The 23111-nt window shown below is 42.0% G+C and overlaps 1 protein-coding gene across 1 annotated transcript in view; it reads left to right on the forward strand.

The window, feature by feature from the left end:
- Positions 1 to 23111, forward strand: part of LOC116039658 (endonuclease V) — a 129470-nt gene that overhangs the window by 24027 nt on the left and 82332 nt on the right. The window contains exons 4-6 of the mRNA XM_031284609.2: positions 1631 to 1765; positions 9021 to 9060; positions 10218 to 10330. Of these exons, the coding sequence (XP_031140469.1) occupies positions 1631 to 1765; positions 9021 to 9060; positions 10218 to 10330 (288 nt within the window). The remainder of the gene's footprint in view (positions 1 to 1630; positions 1766 to 9020; positions 9061 to 10217; positions 10331 to 23111) is intronic.

Genomic DNA, 23111 nt, shown 5'->3' on the forward strand with positions numbered 1-23111 from the left:
CCCTCTGCCTGAACGACTGCAGCCCAGTAGCCAGTGTTGTAGTACTCCAGATCGGTCTTGGTCTCGAGACCGGTCTCAAGACCACTTTTTGAAGGTCTCGCCCCAGAATCGACCGCATTTTTACTCGGTCTGTCTCAGATAAAGAGGACTCTGGATTTTATTCCAAGACCACAACAGCCTTTTGATTATTTTATCAAGGCATTTCTCATGATACACCTATAGCAATACAAGAGGTGAATGAAGAGGAATCTTAATTTTTTTTTCTGTGGGTGTTTGTTTATGGGAATGTGGATCTTTAAGATCAATTTGAGGAGTGCCTATGGTTAGCATTTTCCCCATTTTTATCGTGGCATGCAGTGTGGGATTCGCCCTGGTCTGGTCTTGGTCTTAACTCTGTCTCAATACACCCTGGACTGGTCTCGGTTTAGATGGTCTTGACTACAACACTGCCAGTAGCACTCGCCTCCACCATCAGCCAGCAGCCAATCTCATTGTGAGAAGTATGAGGAGAAGGTGCCTTTTGCAGTGCAGACAAACAGATGATAGTCCAAATGACCACATTTGGATATTAACTTTATGACATGGTCCAAAAAACAGACGGCAACATGCAAAACATTCAGCTCAGAAATGACAAGTGATTGTGTCACAGAAATAACGCACAAAGGCAGACCTGATTTTCTTTTTTAGATTTTGCTTTTACGTCTTCTTTAAAGTTTATTTGAAAGTAATAAATGCCAACTTAAAAGAGCATTTATGATTTAATGTTAACTGACATTGAACCAAATGTATTGCCATTCAAAAATTAAAACTTTTCAATAAATTCAGCATGCAAAGTTGCCCATGTTTTTAGATTAGGAGGACTCATTACTAGAAAACTAATGTGGGTTGTTTTTTTGGTGTAGTGTGTCGTTGTGTGTTGGTTAGGGTGACCGTCAACCAATGATAGGATGGTGACGTTACTGCTCTATGCAAAATTGTTTAAAATGAACTGATTGGCTCAGTCATATGAAAGGTTTTGTTCTATGTTGAGGTAGAACTAAGGGCATTATAATTGGTGCATTCACGGACAGGAGGGCACCGTCATGAAACCAAAAAAATTGAACATAAACATTTTTTGGTACTGATTTTTTTACCCAAAGCAAAACACAGACCATGAGATTTACAGAGCACATATGCATGCTGTAGCAGATGAAATCCATGTCATATCATTTTAAAGCTATATCATTTATAACAGTGTCCACTTCTGAACTCAGCAGGCAACTTAAACAGCAGTCTGATGTTCAGAACATGTTCACAGCCTTAAATCAACAAGAAGTAACAGATGTTTCATTTTTTTTGCTCCAGATGGGGAATGTTAGTGATTATCTTGCACAGCTTGTGTGTGCGTCTGTGGACTCACCTTTACTTATACACTGGGGCGGATGCATTTGTCCCAAGCACGCAGCACCTGAACACAGACAGAAGCTCCATTCAGGACAACAGATGCATGAATCCAAACCCAGTGCTGTTGTTACGCTGAATTGAATGATACACTGTTATTCAGGGTGTGTCACAATGAGCGAGCTGCTAGGGGATCAGTGTACCAACCTGTGATATTAACATGTGTTTGTGGCCCCTCATCTTCTCCCAGGTGCTGTATGAGGACAGTCAGATGGTGACCCTGACTGCCCCCTACATACCTGGCTTCCTGGCCTTCAGAGAAACCCCCTTCCTCCTGGAGGCTCTGCAGCGGCTGGAGAGGAACCAGCCCAACCTTCTGCCTCAGGTCAGCTTGCACGCACACACGCACACACACAGACATTCACGCACACACACACGCACTAGTACTGGGAAAATATCAAATTACCATTATTTTGACTGATATTGCAATTGTGATATGATTCACAATATTGGAAGAAAAGGTAATTTTTGTATAATTATTCTCAGTTTCATTAAAATATTAAAATAAAATTGAAAAAAAAAAAAAGATTTATAGTGTGTTGCGAGTAGGGTTGGCTATCGTTTGGGGTTTTTTCCAATACCGGTGCTAAAACGATACTTTTAAAACGGTGCCGGTGCCTGAACCGGTGCCTGAATGGAAATATATATAATATATTTATAATGTATATAATATAAAATATAAAAAAAGGAGCACAAAACGACAGTTGGTGACATTAAAGAACGGCTTGTTTATTGCTAAGGCCATATGGTCAAAATTAAATGATTTATTAATAATGTAATAACTTACAATGACTTATTTCACCAGTAAATTGCTGTTAAAAAACAAGCACCAGATGGGAAAAGGGAAAATGCACCACAAGGCTGGTGAGTTTCAAGTGAACGCACCGTCTGTTGTTTTTCCGACAACGGCAGCTGCAGTCAGACTGTTATGTCCTGGTGTTGGAAATACAGTCACACTTTACACCGCTTAACGTAAGCTGTCAGCGTTTTAAGCATTTTATTTAATCCAGCTACCAGCTAACGGTAACGAAGCGTCCCGTGCAGCGATGCTTCTGAAAAAAGTCAGGCACCGAAATGAGGCACCGAAATTTTCATTCTTATTCGGTCTCGTTACTACTGTTTAGTAGTAGTAGCTTAGCAAAAACACTAGAGGCACGGGCAGCTAGCCTGGCTCTGTCCAATGTTAAAAAAATATGTCTATGAAAACCTCTTACACGTCATATCTCAGAGGTTTAACCTGAACACAAACAGAAACGTTAAAATGTGTGCTTACCGACTGTATCTTACCGACTGTATTATAGCCAGAGTAGTCTATATCGACGATGTTTCATTTCCCGGATTGTTGAAGTGCCGCTGGAAATTCCGCCAGATGTTCCTCATTTCAGCCAGAAGTCCGTTACCTTCCGCTTTCTTTGTGTTGGAACTTTAAACTCCGGTGGATTTGTGAGGACTATGGTTAACTGCTCCCTAGATCTCTGCAGGGTAAATCCAGACAGCTAGCTAGACTATCTGCAGTTTTCTGTTGAATGACTAAAACAACTTTTGAACGTACACGTTCCACAAAAAACAAGTTCCTTCCTGAGGCTATTTTGCAGCGGCACCGTTGCTCCGTCCGGGGCTTAGCGCCACCCATGGCAATTGTGATTGGTTTAAAGAAATGCCAATAAACCAGAGCACGTTTTTCTCCCATCCCGGAATACTGTGTAGACTAGCTAGACCCTCCTCTGCAGCGCCATGGAGGAAGGTCTGGCTATGCGAGACTATAGCCAGAGAAGCTGCACAGAAACTGTTAGTTACAGCAACTCCCCCTCCAGTCTTTATGCTAAGCTATTTCTACTTTGTACTTCACTGTGTTTCTTTCATAAGGGAATTCTGGTTGTTAAGCTATTTATTGGTTGGATTTCTATTTCTATGGTATTTTTAAGTGTTTGTATATAGGGCATTAGGGTCCATTTTAGTCATAATATTGATTGTATTGGTTTAGATTTGTAAGTAATTGGTTGTAGTTTTATTTGTGATGGTACTTGCTGCTCAGATTTTATTGGTGATTGATTATGGTTCTATAGATGTCTGTTTTTATTTGTCTGGATTTTACTAGTATTGTACTAGCACTTTATAATGGAAAACCTGGCGCTTTAACTATGGGATGTAGAACTTGAACTATTTTAAATCATGAGAATTTATGGTTGTATTGTATATGTACTTATTATTATTCAGTGCCACTGCCCCACTTCATGTGGATCTCCTGCTTTTATTGTCTTTTGTTTTGCTGTGGGTCTAATGGTCTGGCATTTACGCCTTGCTGAACCACAAATTATATTAACATCAATAAAGTTGAAGTTGAAGTGTCTTCTTTAGCTATCGTACGTTGTTTTTATTGTTTGCCGTTTTGTTTGCAAGCATTGTTTTACATCTAGACAGCATTGTAAAAGAGGATACGTCCTCAATGGTCTTTCGAGGTAAAATAAAGGTTGATGATATACCAAAATAGAAGCCTCTGAACACTAGCCTGGTCCTAACAGACTCTCGTACATTTTATTTCTACAGAGAGTCTGGCCACTCTCCAATGACAAGTGTAAACTTCCTTGAAGGCGGGTACTGTTGAAGTTTCAAACTATTGGATCTGCCCAGAGCCACTCTGGTTTGGTCGTGACGTATGTCATGCGCATGTGCAACAAGAGGGGAGACTGACAACAACTATCGGCTTATTTTTAGCATTAGCATCGCTAGCATTAGCCTTAGCCAACTACTTCACCACTAACGAAGCGAGCTGGAAAATCAAACTTTTCCCGAACCCCGTGGGGAGGAGGGCCACAACATCATGGCCACCAACAAAACTCAGCAAAGATTGTTCTTTCTCGTTCTTTAACTTCTGGCTATTCAGCAGCGTTGCCACAACGGACCGAATGGCTTCGCTCGCATCTTTCTAGCGCACGTCTAAGCCCACACACACACTCACACACACACACACACACACACACACACACACACACGCACGCACACACACACACACACACACACACACACACACACACACACACACACAATGAGTTTGACTTCTACTGACATTTATCCCTGGACAGATGCAGTCATACTCACTTAATCTGCAACCTTTGACGGGAGTCTTCAAAATATGTATGTAAAGTCACCTTTGGCTTCGAGAATTCATCACTGTGGTCAGGCTGGAAGAGTTATGTCAGTGTGAGGATAATGTCTCTAAGAGTCTTGCTAACTCGTACTTTTGAGGCTCAGGATAAAGACTCTGTGCTGTCTCACACTCTACGTGCTCGAGTGATATCAGGTCAGCCGAGTCCGTGATCTCCTTTAAGTCCCTTCTTAAAACATACTTTTATCGGAGAGCCTTTCCTGATTTTATTTTGAGCTTAAACCCCCTTGGACTTTTTTCTTTTACCTATACTGTACAGGTTGTCATACACCAAATAGTTTGTATTTGTTGTTTTAAAAACCTGATGTTTTTATGACTGGGCTGCTGCTAATGTTTTGTGAAGCGCTTTGTAATGTGGAGTTTGAAAAGCTCTCTATAAATAAAGATTATTCTAATAATGTCTGGCATTAGGCTCGTTCAAGATGAACCGCGCCTCGCCTGTAAAGTGGACGAGAGCTGGCGGCAGCAGCCGGGGGCGGAGACTAAAAGCCGCGGTCAAGTCGGACAGTTTACAGCCGTTTACAGCAGCCTTCAGGCTGAACAGGAAGTCACAGAAACACTCAGATCCTGTTCGATCCGTCCGAGTCCGATTAAATAAACTGTTATCAGACCCATATATCAGCTTGTTCACGGTCTCCAGTTGTTTTTATCATGACAGAGTAGCTGTTAAAATGCTCTGCATACGATCTGTTGCTGATTTTAATTAACAACACACTGTAGATGATCTGTAATCTGAACAGATTTAGTCTCTCTGACTTCTAAACGTCACACTCATGCCACACTACATGTGTTCTGTACACAATAAGCCTTTAAATCAGACAAATGGCAATTAAAATCCCTCCGATTCAAAAACAACAATAAAAAGTTTATATAAAACGTCATAATTCTGAACCAATCAGCTGTTAGATCAGCTGAGAGCCAGGCGTTTCCCATCATGCCCTGGGTCTTGCAGTCGGTGGAAAGCAACTGCGCTGCCTGCCTGCCTCTCAAGACTGCGACCACCTTGATCTCGTGAGGTCATCGTTGCCCACGTGTGCATGACGTCAGAGCAAGTCGGGATCAAGTCGGACACAAATCTAATCAGACAGTGGTAGCAGACTGTGGGGCCCAATCCCAATGCCCCCCCAAGCCCTGAACCCTCAGGGACTAAATTGACGTCACCTGGTAAGTGTTTGAGTGCGAGAGGCTGGAAGGGCTTGAAATGGTATAAATAGGAATGGGACATCACTTTGGGACATATTACGTTACCTTGACAACACCAAAACATGTTAGGTACAATTGTGGGTCTGGGGCCTTTTTATTTTTTACTTTCTGCACGGCCAAGGCACTTAAGGGAGCGACTGCCTGATTTGAGCGTCTTCCAGGCTCTTGTCTCACAGAGTGGATGAGGGGTCATTGTCTAATCATCAGTTTACTTGTTTTGTTTGTTGTCAAAACAGCATCATTAAAGGAGAATTCCGGCCAATTTTTACATTAATCTTGATCGCTATAGCTACGCGAGTACTTTCGATAGAAAACCCCCCGACCCGAATCAGTGCAGGCAACACGGAGTAGCTGCAGCTACATGTACAAGCGTCCCCTGAGCTAAAACGGCAGTTGTTGGGGCAAGTTTTAGAGTGCCTTTGTGCCTCTTAACAGACACAAAATGCAATTAATATGTCTGTGCCACATGAACAGGGCCCTTACATGTCAACAAGATGCGTTTTCAACTCAGAGATTGTTTAAATTCACCTACCCTGGTCCCTGTCTCGATCCTGCCGGTAGCTAGCTTGCCCTGCTAGCTGATAGCCATTAGCCGTTAGCCGTTAGCTGCCGTCCGGTGAGTGTATTCAGACAGGCTTCTGTGATAATCATCCCAATAACAATCCACGGAGCGGCGGTGATGTGGCTATGTCCTCCAGAGGACAGGTCATGTCACGTCTTGAAGTGTATTCCCCCCTAAAAAAAAACAGTAGTGCGGTAGTAGCTGTTAGCTGCTAGCTGCCCTCCGGTGAGTGTATTCAGCCAGGCTTCTGGGATAATCTTTCCAATAACAATTCACGGAACGGCAATGGTGTTGCTATGTCCTCCAGTTACTGAAGGCTAGCTTTAGCTTGCGCTTGGAGCAGCAAGTTCATCTGCCTGTTGCCCCTCTGTCTGTCTCGTTCGTAGTTCTTCGTCTCTACACTCGGGTTCGAATAAATAAGGACGACCATCAAACTCAAAAGGCTCTTCCGTGTGTTGTATATCTGCTATATTCTCCATAGTTACGTTACTCCAAGCTTCTTCCCTTAGTAAACAACTCCGCTCTTCACACACTACGCTCCGTCCGATCTGCACACTGCTGTTTACCTTTTCCTGCTACAACTGAATTCCCAGGAGACAGCGCGAGGCTACAGCTAGGCTTCAGTAACGCTATTACTGTGCAAGCCACAGACAGCGTTTATCCCATTTCCATGTAATTACATAGTCACTGATATGGTCATAACCACTACAGTGCTCAATTACCTATTTTTGAGGGGGAAATAATCTAAACTTTTTGCTGCGAAGGCATGATCTGTCCTATGCAGGACATCCACCACACCACCGCCGCTCCGTGGATTGTTATTGGGATGATTATCCCTGAAGCCTGGCTGTACACACTCACCGGAGGGCAGCTAACAGCTAACAGCTACTACCGCACTACTGCTTTTTTTAGGGGGAAATACACTTCAAGACGTGACATGACCTGTTCTCTGGAGGACATAGCCACACCACCGCCGCTCTGTGGATTGTTTTTGGGATGATTATCACAGAAGCCTGTCTGAATACACTCACCGGACGGCAGCTAGCAGCTAACGGCTAATGGCTGTCAGCTAGCAGGGCAAGCTAGCTACCGGCAGGATCGAGACAGGGACCAGGGTAGGTGAATTTAAACAATCTCTGAGTTGAAAACGCATCTTGTTGACACGTAAGGGCCCTGTTCATGTGGAACAGACATATTAATTGCATTTTGTGTCTGTTAAGAGGCACAAAGGCACTCTAAAACTTGCCTCGACAGCTGCCGTTTAAGCTCAGGGGACGCTTGTAGTACATAGCTGCAGCTACTCTGTGTTGCCTGCACTGATTCGGGTCAGGGTTTTTTCTATCGAAAGTACTCGCGTAGCTATAGCGATCAAGATTAATGTAAAAATTGGCCGGAATTCTCCTTTAAGTAGTTGCGGTTACTCCTTACACGTCTGTTTACCGTCGTTAGTTTTTTACCGTTTCCGGGATTTCGTATTTAACGTCACAATGCTACGAATTGTGGGTAATTTCCTCAGGCAAAGTCTGTAGAAATGCACACTTACGGAAAGGGCTCAAAATCTCTGCCAGAGAGCCATTCATGCAATTGAAGATTTGATAGTCGGACAGCCTTAAAGCTATAGTGCGTAGTTTCTGTCTCCCCCATGAGGAATTCTAAGTAATGACAACAAAACTATCTGTGCATCCACATGATACAAGCCTTCCGCGCACGACGAACGCTGTGTTTGAGCTATGTTACTGGTTACCAGTTGCACGGCGTTCGTGGTTCGACTGGTCATGACTGTTTTCCCAAGATGGCGCCTGCCTGTATACGCGAACGGTACAGTCTTTATAAACTATCTTTTTAATAAACTGTCTGTACACTTACAAAGTTCCTAAATGCTTCGGTTTACATGTTGGGACCCTCATTATGCTACCGTTGAAGTGTGGTGCTATTTTGAGCCTTTTTAGTGGTATAGAAATAGTGATTTCTTTTTACTTTCCCTGTGCCCTGACGACTAGCGTTATAAGCTAATCACCGGTTTTGCGCTAGCTTGTTTTAAGCTAGAGACGCATTTGATTAGCATGAAAACATATCCCAGAGAACGGTCGACTCGGTACACATATGTTATTAACCCCTAGGTTCATTTTGCGCCGGAATTGTCCTTTAATTAGCTTTGTATCAACTCATTTGGCAATGGCTTGAATGCAACGGATGTTCATAAGCAAGTTACACACTTTAAGCCCTTGCGGACTTTGCAAGAACGCTCCTCACAGTCTGTGAGTCTGTGAGTGTGGACATTGGGATTGCGCTAAAACAAGCAGGAAAAAGTTTCACAGTGGGCATTTGAACTTATATCAGGAAAAGCACAGGTGGAACCAATAATAATTAATTATGATAATTAATGATGCCCCCCCCTCCCCTCCCCCACAGCAGCTATGATTAACATTATTGATTACACCTGTGCTTTTACTGCTATGGCATGTCAAAATGTCTGCTGGACAAAGACCTACAACCCTGGAAAAGCTCAAAACTCCTAGCACTCCTAGTACACATTGTACTCGCTATTTAGCATGTTTTAAATATGAACAGACAACAGCTATAGCTTTGTGTTGTACTATAGGTAAATTAATTTCAGTTGTGTATGTGCTGTGCGTGCTCTCTCAACAGGTGGTGTTTGTCGATGGGAATGGTCTCTTCCACTACAGAGGTAAGTCAAGCTGGTCCCGACTGACCCAGGAAATGAGTTTGTGCTATTCGTGCCTTCTTTTTGATTTGAATTTGTGTGTTAGGCAGAGGGTCAAAAAAAAGAAAGAAGAGGAAAGCAGACTTGTTGAATTCCAAACAGTGCATCTTTATTTACAGTGCGGCCAAATACATGTACAAATGACAAAGTTTAAAATAAAAAAAATAAAAAACGTGAAACTATCAAAACTTGCAGCATGGCTTCTCGTCTATACTCCATACAATCAAACATTTATTTCCTTCTCCTGAGCAGCAAAATGCCACTGCCTATATTAGAGCTGAAGATCTTTGCCCTCACCCCGGGTTCGGTCTTAATTTCTGTCATTTTACACGGCCAGGCTCGGGCTTGCGCCCCGGGTTGTGCGGTAAATGAGCAGTCAGGTGATGCGTTTCGATTATCGCGAAAAGGTGAGGAGGTGAAACAGAGGCTGGCCTCTGGAGGACTTATTTTATTTCTTTGTTCCAACTTCCAAGTGGCCTATAGCCTATGTTAGTCATGAATAAATTATGTTAAAAAGTGTATAAATGACTCATTCTTGACAAAAGGCAAAAGAGCTGTGTGCGTGCGCACATTTGAATAATGTCGGGTTTGGGCTTTTAAAAAGCTGTCATTCAAAATGTACTTGTCGGGCTCGGGCCTTGTCGGGCATAACTTTTAAGGCCCGATTACAGCTCTAGCCTATATAGAGCTCTCAATCTAACCTGGACCGCTCCACTATCTCCCAGTGGTGGGCCTACACAACATTTCTCACATAAAAATTTCCACACAGCTAGACACACTCTGTGCTCCTCTATAGAATTAACGGACCCCAATTACCCTTCTTTTGCATCAAACGCATGAAATATCTCTACACACACAAAAAAGTTTCTAAGTTTACTTCCGTTATATGCGGCCCACTGAATATGCCCAGTAGTGTTTCTCCCGCTGGTCCAGAGACTTATTATATAGACACGCACAAGGGACAAGTGGTAAGTGCAGGGAATCTCACCCACTTTGTCACAGGCTGTCATCATGCAACCATAAAATATATTTATTAATTGTATCACACAAAGTCATTAATATTGTGTCAAGGGCAACTCCGGTTGCTCTGAGCTTAGATTTTGTCCGTTTGGACCCCGCAGAGTTCGGCCTGGCGTGTCATCTCGGAGTGCTGTCCGGGCTGCCGTGTGTGGGCGTGGCCAAGAACCTGCTGCAGGTGCAGGGCGTGTACAAGAGTGAAGAGCACCAGTCACAGGTGAGACTTGACTAGAACTCACAGGTTTCTTCCACACTTGACAAAGTTGTACGTCTGTTTGTTTTCCCTTTCTGTGCTGTAGAGCTTTGTCACTCTGTTGCTCATCAATGTAAAAAAAGCTCCGTCAGGGTTCTTCAACGTTTTTTAAGCCAAGGACCCCTTAACTGAAAGAGAGACGGTGAGCAGGGACCCCCTACTACATATATTGTATAAAATTAAGTTGCATATAAAACTGGGCCTACAACAACTTGTAGGGCGGCCTAAAACCTTTTTACATACCGTTTTAGTGCATAATACTAAGCTTTTAAAATAAGAATTGTTGGCAAGTTATGTTTTAATGTTAAACATACATGTGGAACAGTGAATCCTTAGGATGAACTGTATCTGTGGATGGCTACCTTAGTGACTACCTTACCTATAGGCCAGTAAGCCTATCATTAATGTGTTTTTTTTCACTAATAGGCTGAATTCTATTTGCTAATAATATGTTGGGTCCATGTTAAGACATTTTAAGTTTTAATAAAACTTTCAAAACAATAATTTGGTGGCCCTCTGAGGAACCTCTACGATCCCGGACCCCCTGTTAAAGGACCCCTGGGGGTCCCCGGACCCCACTTTGGGAACCGCTGGTCTAAGCAACAAGTAGCCAAATAGGCTAATTTATATTTGCTAATATGTTGGATTCATGTTTAGACATTTAAAATTTTGAAAAAAAGAAAAAAAGAATAATAATTTGGCGGCCTCCCTGCAGTAACTCTGAGAACCCCCTAGGGGTCCCGGACCCGCTGTTGATTATCTCTGAGCTTCATCATACATTGTGTTCGTTCTTGCCGTGTACAAATGCTGTTTCTGTAAAAAAAAAAAAGCTGCCAACCGAGTCAATAGATGAATTAGTTAAGTTATCAAAGTGCAATCACTTTTTTCTGTTTATTGCTCGCTGCTTTCTAAAATAAGCAAAGCAATGTCAGAGAGGGACAAAGCCAAGAACAGAATCCTCAATTACTTTTGAATGTGCATGTGAACTCACACCTACATGTCTTTTCAGAAGTGCATGCGAGTGTGTACGCGTGTGTTGGTGTGTGTGTGTGTGTACGGTGTTTTGACAGTGTGACTTTTATTACAAGCCAAGGCCTCGTTGTGTAGCTAATGCACAAGGAGGCCTGTGACTTTTTGAATACAAATCAAGCTGGAAAAAATGCCTATTGGTCAATGAAGTGTACCTGTGGGACAGCAGAAACTGCATATCATTAATATGCAAATGTTCACTTTGTTTCAGTCTGGTGCCTCAGTGACCTGTTGAGGAAAGAATAAAAACAAGTCAAAGTTAATACTGCCTGATGAGCAGTAAATGGAAAATAGTTTAAAATAGGATCTTGAGGCGAGAGGAACTTGTCATAGAAGGAGCTTGAACCCTGTTTTGGCTCTGAGGTGACCGTGACGATAATTGACCTCAAGTGCTTTCCCTGAGGAAAATATCGTTATGCAAATGCCTTGTAGATGATGTCCATCCGTAGAAGAGCAGTGATGGGCATTTCCTGTAATGCTGATGACAAGTGCTATTGAAAGGTTTCCAAGGGAACCAGCATGGAGGGCTCAAGCAATCATCTCATCCATTGCTAACTCAATTAGCCGGCAAACAGACTCTCTGCTCCTAACCCCAGCAGTCTTGATGTAGTAGTGTAACATACTAATTCAATTCTCTGTAGGAGTGTATCCATCTCCCTCAATTACTGTTAGTGGCTTGGGCGTCAGAAAGTGTTGGTTCATCTCTGCCGTAGGGAAGAATCGGACCTCTTTGATTCCACAGAACAAAGTTACTTTCGAGGATGCAGGCACACACATCTACTGATATTAATCCTAGTAGTTTGGAAATGTTCGTTTTAGCTATGGGGCAGCATCGGCACTACAGGCCCATGCTGCATTTTTGGACTAAAGCTATCACCTTTCGGATCAGTTGTTGTGCATGAAATTTTAGAATCCTCTTCCCGTTCATATTGACGTAATTGTCACTCTTTGGGGCTCCGACTAATTTGTTTACAGACACGGCACAGATATGCGACGCCTCAGGTCAACACGAGCGTTGGCATCTGAGCGCTTGGTAGGAAATTAGCTGTAAAGTAGACTGAAACACACGCCATATCAGGCTCCATACCAAATTTCAGAAAATGAGCCCGTATGAAACAAGATTAGCCATTACTGGATCTGCACGCACACCGCCATGTACCACTGACAAGCAATATGCTGCCGTACTCAATTAGAAAGAGTTTCCAAAAACACTGCCAGCACACAGAGTTTTCAGAAACCAACATGCAGACAGAGTGTTTGTGAAGGTTACAGAGAGAACTTTCTCTCAGTTTCTGTAATTAAATGTGCAAGCATCGGGAGTAAAGGTGTGTGTGTGTCTTTATCAGGAGCACAGAAGGTATTAATGTGAAGATATAACACTTCCAGAAAGAAAGCTTTATTTGTCAATCGACAAGGTACATGTAATTGGCAGTTGAAATGTATCTTACGCATACCCCTATTTATACACACAGAATACACATGCAATCTTGGAGAAGTTTGGGGGTTTGGTGCCTTGCTCAGGGGAACCTCGGCAATGCCCGGGAGGGAAACTGGCACCTCTCCAGCTGCCGGTCCACTCTCCATACGTTGTCCGTATGGGGACTTGAACCGACGACCCTCCGGTTCCCAAGCCAAGTCCCATTTACGCAAAAGTAGTGTGTGTAGTTGTGTGCATGTGCAAATACACATTGCGGTTTCAGAGATTGTCCTCCTATCCTTGTCTCTCCTTAAGAAGCAGCAGTTCAGCACTTTGTGAAATATGCTTACATGGTTTCTTTCTTAGAGTGAGATGACAAGCTCTAATGGTGCGTTCTATTATTTATTCGAGTCGGAGTTCCGACTAGGAAGACAGACGTTGCCTAGCAACATGCACCAACGCGCCCCCTTTCCTCGGATTTCCGAGCTCGGAACTCGGACAACCGTGAGGACACCGAGCAAGAATTCCGATACGGATTCCAAGATGGCAGCGCCCTGTGTAACTTGTAGTATGAATTGTTGTCATTGTGTTTGGACCGCTTTGGCTGTTTAAATGAAGATTTTAATCACTCGTATTACTGCAATACCTTACTGCGTCCGTTTCACTGCCTGTTGGAATGGGAATCTGTCTTGTTGTGAGTGCAATATTGAATGAAGCCTTGTTTGCTAACGTGGATAGCGTTGCTAACTCGGCCAGTGCTACCATAGCAACAGCTTTCCGGGTGGCGTCCATGTTTTTTCTCCGACTCGCACGCGCAAAACATACCAGAACGCTTGAAGTGTGGAAGTGTAGTCATATCCGAGGAGAATAATCGAACGCACCATAAATCCCTCTCATGTGTTAAGTACTTGGCTGGAGCCGCTAGGCGCTTAGCGTTTGGCGAACAACAGCCGGGCGAGGCGACTCGTGTCTTGTCATCACAGTGAGGTAGACGTGTGGTGCATTTGTGCCTGTACACTTTTGCGCTAATGCTTATTTGCTTTCTTTCCAAGAGTGAAATGAGAAAATCTATCTCGTTTTAATGTCTGTGTTAAGTACTTAGCTGGAGTCAGAAAGTGGTTAGCCTAGCTTTAGCATAACGACTAAGGAAAGACGACACATAACTCCTCCCGCAAATTTTTTTACTTTTACTTTACAGAGTTTTTACATTTCTGTTTGTGTACGGATTAAACAAACAACATTCAGCATGCTAATTTGTGAGCTGCAGAGTTGTTGGTGTATTTTTGAACGTTAGACAGAACCAGACTACGCTTAGCTAGGCTAACCACATCTTAATTCTAGCGCTATACCAGGGGTAGATGCCTAGACTGTATAAGTGAAGCCAAATCATCTGGATTGCCCCCTGGTGGCTGGCTGTAGTAAAGGTCTTGAATCCCGCCCCTCCTTCAGGCCATGTGGTACGTACGTAGGTACATATCCTACGCCGGGCCCTACACCGTAGCCTGATGTGCACCTCTCGAAAAAGTTTACTACACGTCGCAGGGACGCAGACCACAACAACTGTGATTGGTCCGCTTGGCCGTGGCTTGGTAGAGTCGCATTCCCCCCTACTCATTTCCGGGGTTTTTTTTCTCACTATGCCTCTAGAGCATGGATGTATTAAGAGAACTGGATACAGTGTTCGGCGGGAAGCCCCGTACGTTCCAATGAGAGTGCTCAAAAGCGCATAAAGCAAACATGGAGCTCGGCTCTTCCGCATTGTTGGCCCATAACGTTGGTTGGCTCACGATGGGCATGCGCACTAGCAACAATTTGTTTGCGTTGTCGTAGCAACCGGTAGCAACATGCGCGTTCGTGCTTCTCTGTCGTGTCTCTTACAAGTGGCGAACTCATGAACTCGCCGTTTCATTGTCTAAAATATTCACTAACGTTAAACACTGTTTTCGTTGTTTACATGCTTAGCTAAATAAACGATAGATGTATTTAGCTAGACAACCAAGGAGATTTAATAATTATGTTGTGCTACTAGCTAGCAGTTAGCCTGCAGTTTCGTGAACAAAGCTCATCCATGGCTTCAGCTCTCATCCACGTTACAAGCTTTACAGCATACAGCCCTCGGATGTATCATAAGAGAGAACCAAGGCGATGTAATCACTATGTCTGTAGTAACGTTATGTAGGCATATAGTTAGCTATGTAGCTATAGATCTTAATACAGCCATGCTAGCTACCCCTGATGTTAGCAACTAGCTAGCTAGCCGATAGCCCGCCAGTTTGGGAAACGCTAATGACGTTACATCCACGTAGCTAACAGGGCGCAGTCCCGCGGCTCTGGTCGCTTCCACTATGCGCGTTCATCATGCCAAATTTAATAATTCTGGATTCGCTTCTAGTGAATGTTAAAAATGTTAAAAACGTAACGTTTTAAACAAGGACCCTTTCAGTGTTCGGGTGGTAAGTTGATATACCCAGAAACAAATTATCCGCTGAAATATAGACGTTTCTTTCGCCATGCAAAATCTATGTGAAAAGTCTTTCTGGGCCATGGGGTGCAGTTATCCGCTAAGCCCATGGTGGCTTTTAGACATGGCGCTCTTCCTGGGGGCTTGCTCTAGAGTCGGTACTCGCTCCGAAGCTGATCACGTCACTCTCTCCCTCGCTCTACCACACACACACACACACACACACACACACACACACACACACACCCCGGCCCTGCTATTCTCTTACACAGATACTCTAGAACAGGCCCGGATTGGCTAATCGGGAGCACCGGGAAAATTCCCGGTGGGCCGGTCTGTTTTTTTGGCCGCGAGGGCCGTTGTTGTCATGGCACTGGGTTGAAATATGGATGCTGTCCCTAGGCTGCCTGCACTCACAGCAGCCCCACTTTTTTATGTATTATTTTACCGCAGTCCCACTCTTTATTTATTATTTTACCGCAGCCCCACTCTTTTTATTTATTATTTTACCGCAGTCCCACTCTTTATTTATTATTTTACCGCAGCCCCACTCTTTTTATTTATTATTTTACCGCAGTCCCACTCTTTTTTATTTAATATTTTCTCGCAGAGTGCACCCTGCAGGTTAATGATGACGTGATTATCTTTTGACTCCCTGGCCCCACCCCCGACACGGCACCTTGCAAGTTGCTCAAAATAAAAAAAAGTCAGATAAAAATGGATAACAGGAAGCGCAAAGGCGGCGCTGAAAAGGCTAGAATAAAAAAGAAGAAAGCTTTGGAAACTGACGCGGCCAAATGTTCTAAGCTGAGCACATTTTTCCTCAAAAAAAACAAATGAAGACGACGAGGCTGGTAAGTAAGCTAACGTTAAGGTAGTTAGGAGCAGTGCAAGATGCTAGCGACCGTGCAAAACAACGTTGTCTGCAAACCACCGTTCATGTATCAAACTTTTTCTTGTAGCTCTTCAGCAGCAGCCGCCTCTAGTCCGGTTTGCTGCTAACAGTGAAGAGCAAGGCCCAGTAACGTTACCAAGCTCCAGTCATGAGCCCAACACACCAGAATGGGCAGGTAGGATTGTCATTCAGAAGAACTAATAGTAATGAAGAGCCCTGCTCAATAAAAAATGCCCTGAGATAATTAATGATACCTGATGATTCAGTAATACATTAATGAAACTGACTTGACTTGATTTGAAAGCTTTGTAAAAAGGGGATATTTGTGGTGAGAAATAAATGTAAAAAATTTCATTTAGTGTCAGAAACAGAGCCAGGACCCAGTTGTGAAGAGACTAATGCTCTCACTGTGAAAAACACAGGTATCCTAAGCTGCTGTTGTACCATAGTGTGTGAATAAGCAAACATTATCACTGGAAAAAATGCTTTTCTTACTTAGTATCTTACTTGTTTCCAGTTCAAATATCTAAATATTCTTAATTCAAGATACATTTACTAGACAAGTGAAATGGCATAAGAAATTGTCCTGAAACCTGAAAATTAAGTGATTTTGTTTTTTTTTGCTTAAAACAAGCTAAATCTAAAACAATTATTTGTCTTACCCCATTGGCAGATAATGTAGCTTGTTTTAAGCAAATAAAATCACTTAATTTTGAGGTGTTTTTTCATACTTGTTTAGTAAATGCATCTTGTAAGATTTATTTTTCAAAAATACAATGAATTACAAGGCTGTAGAGAACAGTGCGCCTATTGCAGACTTATATTCTGAGGTTTTAATTACATTATTTTAATATAGTCAGTCGTGAACTAAAGTGGGCCGGTTTAAGGCATAAAACTCCAGGGCTGAAAATGAGTCCCAATCCGGCCCTGCTCTAGAACGACGCAGACACCAGCGCACAAGTATAAACCCTTATGGCGTATAAACCCTTATGGCGTATAAACCTCAGGCCACTTACGTAGGCTACGGCGAAAGCTCTGCATAGAGCCCCCACAGAAGCATAAATCTGCCTTGGACATGGACCAAACTGAAAAATCTAAGTACACCTCAAATCATTTTTTCCTAAAGATGGTTTCTGTCATTTAGTTGTTATCACACTGATGTTAGTTCAAGTGTTAAGTTTTCTGATAAGTTTGTTTTTTATTAGTTATTTGACGCTATGAAAATGGGGTGAAACGTCATGATTGACAGCTGTGATTGACTTGGCAGGTAGGTGTATGGGTGGGACTTCTATACCGCGGCTCCACCGCCCGATCCCTTCTCCACAGACTCTGGCTCCAAAATTACAAGATGGCAACGCCCGTATCCGGGATATTTCGACTTCACTTTTGTACAGTGGGAGGAAGTGGAGACGCATCGTCCATCTTCATATACAGTCTATTCTCTATACTCATTTACATTTTAAATAGCCTAAATGAGCTGATTTTGCGATGTTCAGCAGTTCATTAACAAGTAGATACATATAAATGTTGCATAGCTTCTTTTAAATGAGCTGAATTGATTGTATTACTGTTAATATTACATTTTATTCAGATATACTGTAGCTGCCACTTGTAGTTCCTTTCACCAACTTGCAGACTGACATGAACAGTTTTTCTGCTTTTTATTACGGTCTAAACTATGACATAAATACGAATTAAAACTAATAGATTCAAGCTGTAGATTGGGACGTGACTCTTGAAACAAGTGAGATGAAAGAGATTTTTTTTTTTTTTCTTTTGCACTGAATTGTGGACCAGATAACTTGAGATGAAGTATGCACACTCTATCAAAGGTTGTATGCATCCTTTTGAAGTGTTCTTGAACAAAACAGTCCCCTCTAAGTAAGTAAGTAAGTAAGTAAACTTTATTTATATAGCACCTATCACAGACAGAGTCACAAAGTGCTTTACATGCAGCAAGTTTAACAATTTACAATCATACAAACATAAAAACAATGATAGTTCAGTCAAGTGAAAGCTTGTCTGAATAGGAGTGTCTTCAGCTGTTTTGTAAAAGAAACAATAGAATCGGCCACACGCAGCGAGAGGGGCAGGGCATTCCACAATTTGGGAGCAACTGCCTGAAAGGAGCGGTCTCCCTGAGTTTTAAGGCGGGTTTTTGGGACCATCAGGAGATTTTGACCTGAGGAACGAAGCGTGCGGAAAGAAGAGTAGGGGGTCAACAAGTCAGCGATATATTTCGGCGTCTGTCCATGTAGTGCTCTAAAAGTTAAAACTAAAATTTTATAATCAATTCTGTATTTTACTGGAAGCCAGTGGAGAGTAAACAAAATCGGGGTAATGTGTGCCCTTCTGTTTGTTCCTGTTAAAAGCCTGGCTGCTGCATTTCGCACCAATTGAAGACGGCTCAGAGAAAATTTATTAAGACAAGTAAAAAGAGAATTACAGTAATCTAACCGTGAAGAAATAAAAGCATGAATGATCATCTCCATGGTAACTTTGGGCAGTATTGTTCTCAATTTAGAGATATTTCTCAAATGATAAAAACAGTTTCTGATCAACTGTCTAGAATGACCATCCAAAGACATCGATTGGTCGAACAAAACACCAAGGTTTCTTAGGCTCAACTAGAAGGAGGAGTCAGGAGGAGGAGGAACAGAGGTGTAGTTTAATTTGGGGTAGTTTTTGTTCTGGAGCAATGATCAAAGTTTCAGTCTTTTTTGTATTTAGTTGTAAATAATTATTGTATAACCAAGTCTTGATGCATGACAGACATTCCAATAAATCAGTTAATTTACCGAACGCTGATTCTTTGAATGAGCAGTACAACTGAATGTCATCAGCGTAAAAGTGGTAAAACACATTATTAAAATTACGGATTATTTCACTAAGAGGGCTAATATACAATAGAAACAATAGAGGACCTAAAACCGAACCCTGAGGAACTCCGTAAGACAGAGGGGTCATTTCTGACAAAATGTTGTTAACAGACACACAAAATGATCTATCACTCAGGTAAGAGGTGAACCATTTAAGAACAGACCCAGAAAACCCCATTTCATTGTGTAACCGATTCAACAATACTGTATGGTCCAATGTATCAAATGCAGACGATAGGTCAAGTAAAATCAACACAGTGTACTGTCCAGAGTCAGCAGCCATCAGAATGTCATTTGATACTTTAAGGAGCGCAGTCTCAGTTGAATGACATTTACGAAAACCTGACTGAAATTTATCAAGCAAATTTTTTCCATCAAGAAATGAAGTCAGCTGGCCCGCCACCACTTTCTCAAGTATTTTAGATAAGAAAGGCAGTTTAGATATAGGCCTGTAGTTAGTTGGTTCAAAAGAATCCAAATTAGGTTTCTTCAGTATGGGACTAACAACTGCTTGTTTAAAATGGCTGGGCACAGAACCGGTTAAAAGGGAAAGGTTAATCATTTTAACAACATACGGTCCAACTAAATCAAACACATTTAATAGCAATGAAGTCGGCAATACATCGAGCGGACTTGAAGATGGTTTCACTTTACTTAATAGACCCTTAATATCGTCTCGAGTGATAGGTGAAAAAGTATCCCTAGTCAGAGACTACTGACCCACAGGATAAGATATCAAGAGATGGGTTTATAGTAGTTCTAATATCTTGCACCTTGTTTAAAAAAGCTCGTAAAAACCTATTGCAATCAGACTTTGAGTGTACAGGCACTTGGTGAGCGGGGGGAGAGACAATCTTAGATATTGTATCAAACAGGACTAGGATTTTTCTTGTTCAGAGTTACCAGATTAGCAAAATAATCCGACCTGGCCTGTTTTATCATAACATTAAGCAGTGTGATAAGCTCCCTCAAATGCACTCTATGTACTTCCAGACTTGTGGATTTCCACAAACGTTCGACTTTACGGCACTTTCTCCTGAAAGACATTATTTCTTCATTCATCCAAGGGCAAGAATTTTTAGGGAATGTGCTTTTACTTTTCAGGGGAGCAACATTATTTAAAACCGACAGACAATGATTATTAAAAGACTGAAGAAACGATTCAGCATCACTACAGTCAATAAAAGAACTAGGGTCAAATGACTCAGAAAATTTCTCAGCTGTAGTTTGATTAATAATGCGTCTTTGCAGCATCGGTCTACAAGGAAGGCAGTCCACATTAGAAGACAGATTGAAAAATATGCAACAATGATCTGTCACATTAATGTTCATAACACTCAGTTGGTTAATGCTCAGGCCTAAAGAAAAAACAAGGTCCAGAGTATGGCCTTTTATATGTGTAGGACCGGAGACATACTGTTTAAAATGAAATGATTCAGTGAGTGTTAAGAACTCAGATGCCACAGTACATGAAGAGTCATCGATATGGAAGTTAAAATCCCCAAGTATCAGAACACTTTCAAGTTTGATAATTGAAGATAAAAACTCTACCTGCTCAATCCCTCTGACTGTATGTTTTCTTGCAGCTGAATGGCCAGCAGATGTAAATGGAATGGCGTCTGTGCTTGAGTAGAACTCGGGGGAGTACACTGTGTTTTTATCTGAGACAGTCAGAGACAAAACAAAAAGGATGAAAGAGGAGAAAAAAAATGTTTTTGTCCTCTATACACTTGAATGAGAAAATGAGATCCTTGTTGTTGCGGTTCCTCGCTGCTCGGCGTCCTTCAGATCCTCCGTCCTCTGTGTTTCTTTCCCTGCTCTCCTTCTCCCTCTATCTTCACCTTCAGTGTATCTCCCATACACTCCCAATCAATCCCCTTTCTCACTCGCTTTCTTTTTCTCATCGTTTTCCCTCTTTGTCTCTCTCTCTTTCTCACTGATAGCCTGGCTGTAACTCAAACTAGTGTGTTATTGATGACTTGCTCTGTCTTTCTGACTTCTGCTATTCTGGCTTCAGTCCTACTCTTGCTGCACAGGAGCCAAACCCCTTTCTCTTGCTCTCTATCTCTCTCACACACACACACACACACACACACACACACACACACACAGACACACACACACAGACACACACACACACACACACACACACACTCTCACTCTCTCTCTCTCTCTCACTCACTCACTCACTCACTCACTCACTCACTCACTCACTCACTGTTGGCCTCATCCCAGTCGGGATCGGAGGCCCTGTGCGCCCCCTCCTGTCTCCCCGCTGGCTACTTGCTGTAATCAGTCATAGTAGAGCAGGCACCCCATCCATCATGGAGGCTAAGCTCCTTTCATCGCTCTGGCCCATAACCCACAGCACACCTGTCAACAGCAGCCCGCATCACTACATCTGACTTTGCACTGTCTCTTCCACAGCGAGACCAAAACTTGAATTCCTCTAGAAAATGAAAAACAATGCAATTAACCGGAGTTCATGATCCGCTCATCAGAAATATGAAGTATCTTCCAGGTTTAGTCTTATTTAGGATTTTTATTAAACAGCAAGTGGTAGCCAGTCAGTGTCATCGACTCTGATTTAAGCGATTTACTGTTGTGGGTTATTTTTCTTTGTATGATTTTAAAACTAGACAAATAGGAAGCCACTATGGACTCTAAGGACCTCTCATTCTCATGCTCAAGTAGTGATACTATCCCCTGAGAGGATCAAGTCTGTGTTTTATTATTTTCTATTGTTTAGGAGTAAATTGGCTCGATAGTGTCTCAGCAGCAGCTATGAAAAGAGCTGGTTAAATGCTGAGAAGAGGTCATAGAGTGATATCTTTTCTATCTTCTTTAGCCCAGGAAACATTAGATGTTTCTCTACAATACAAAATTAGATATAATCCTTAGGGATGTCCTGATCAAGTTTTGTTTGTTTTTTTTCTTGTTTTTTTGCCCCGATCCGAGTCCTCCTATCCGATCCGTTACTTAGATTTACCTAAATGTTGTTTTAATATGTATGGAGCACATTGAAATAACAGCTGTAGGCTTTGACACACCTTATTTTTCAGCAGCTACTTGATCCAAATGGTTTTGCATTGTAATGTAATGACACTGATGTCACTAAAGTTGGCACAGTAACAGAGTCATATTAACAGCATGTTTTGTTTGTTGCCTGGTTTTCATCATCCAGACTGAGGAGCAGTTTTTACCCCACAGCCAGCCCTCAGATCCCCCACCCTCCCCCGCCCACCACCAAAATCATTTTAACTATGTGAGCAACTGCATGTGCACTTTATCCTTTTTTTAGCACTTCATCTTATAGCACTTTATCTTATATATTACCTTTTTTTTAACAGCTATTTTAAGAATAGAATACACGTTATTGTCCCTGAGGGGAAATTTGTCATGGGCATAGAGCTACAATCTGTTGCTTCACAACACAAACACGGAACAGAAAAAAAACCATTTTAAAATAAACATAAAATAAAATCAAGAGACAAGACATAAACATAAGATCAACGAAACATCTTAGGACATAAAAGAAGGACACATATGATTGTACAGACAATACGACATCTTAAATAGTAACTGTAATAATGATTTTGTATCGTAATGTGTGAGTGTGTTTGTGCAGAGTGAATGGGAACAGTTTTCTTTTATGAGAGACAGGACATTTTGTTGTATGTGAACATGCAGTGACAAAGGCATTCATTCATTCTTTCATTCATTCATTCATTCATCAGTTCATCAGGTTGTCAACATTTTCACTTCTTTCAGTTTCACTAGGAAATTTACATTTATTTATTTAAATATGAAGCAATTGGTTAAATCACTATGTATTTTTTTTCAATCAAGAACTTAATTTGCCATCCTTAAAAAAGAATACTATAGTTTCTTCTCAATTTGGAGTTTTAAAACATACCACAGCTCCAAATGTGTGGCCATGAAAGTGGAGTCACTCGGAGGTTAGAGAATAAGACGAGAGGCCTCCACGGCAGGTTAATAGCTTGGTTCGGTTGGCTGCTATTTGTATTGGCACGCTGTGCATCTTTTTTTGACTTTGATATTTG

The sequence above is a fragment of the Sander lucioperca genome, chromosome 4, assembly GCF_008315115.2.
Source record: "Sander lucioperca isolate FBNREF2018 chromosome 4, SLUC_FBN_1.2, whole genome shotgun sequence".
NCBI classification, from domain to species: domain Eukaryota; kingdom Metazoa; phylum Chordata; class Actinopteri; order Perciformes; family Percidae; genus Sander; species Sander lucioperca.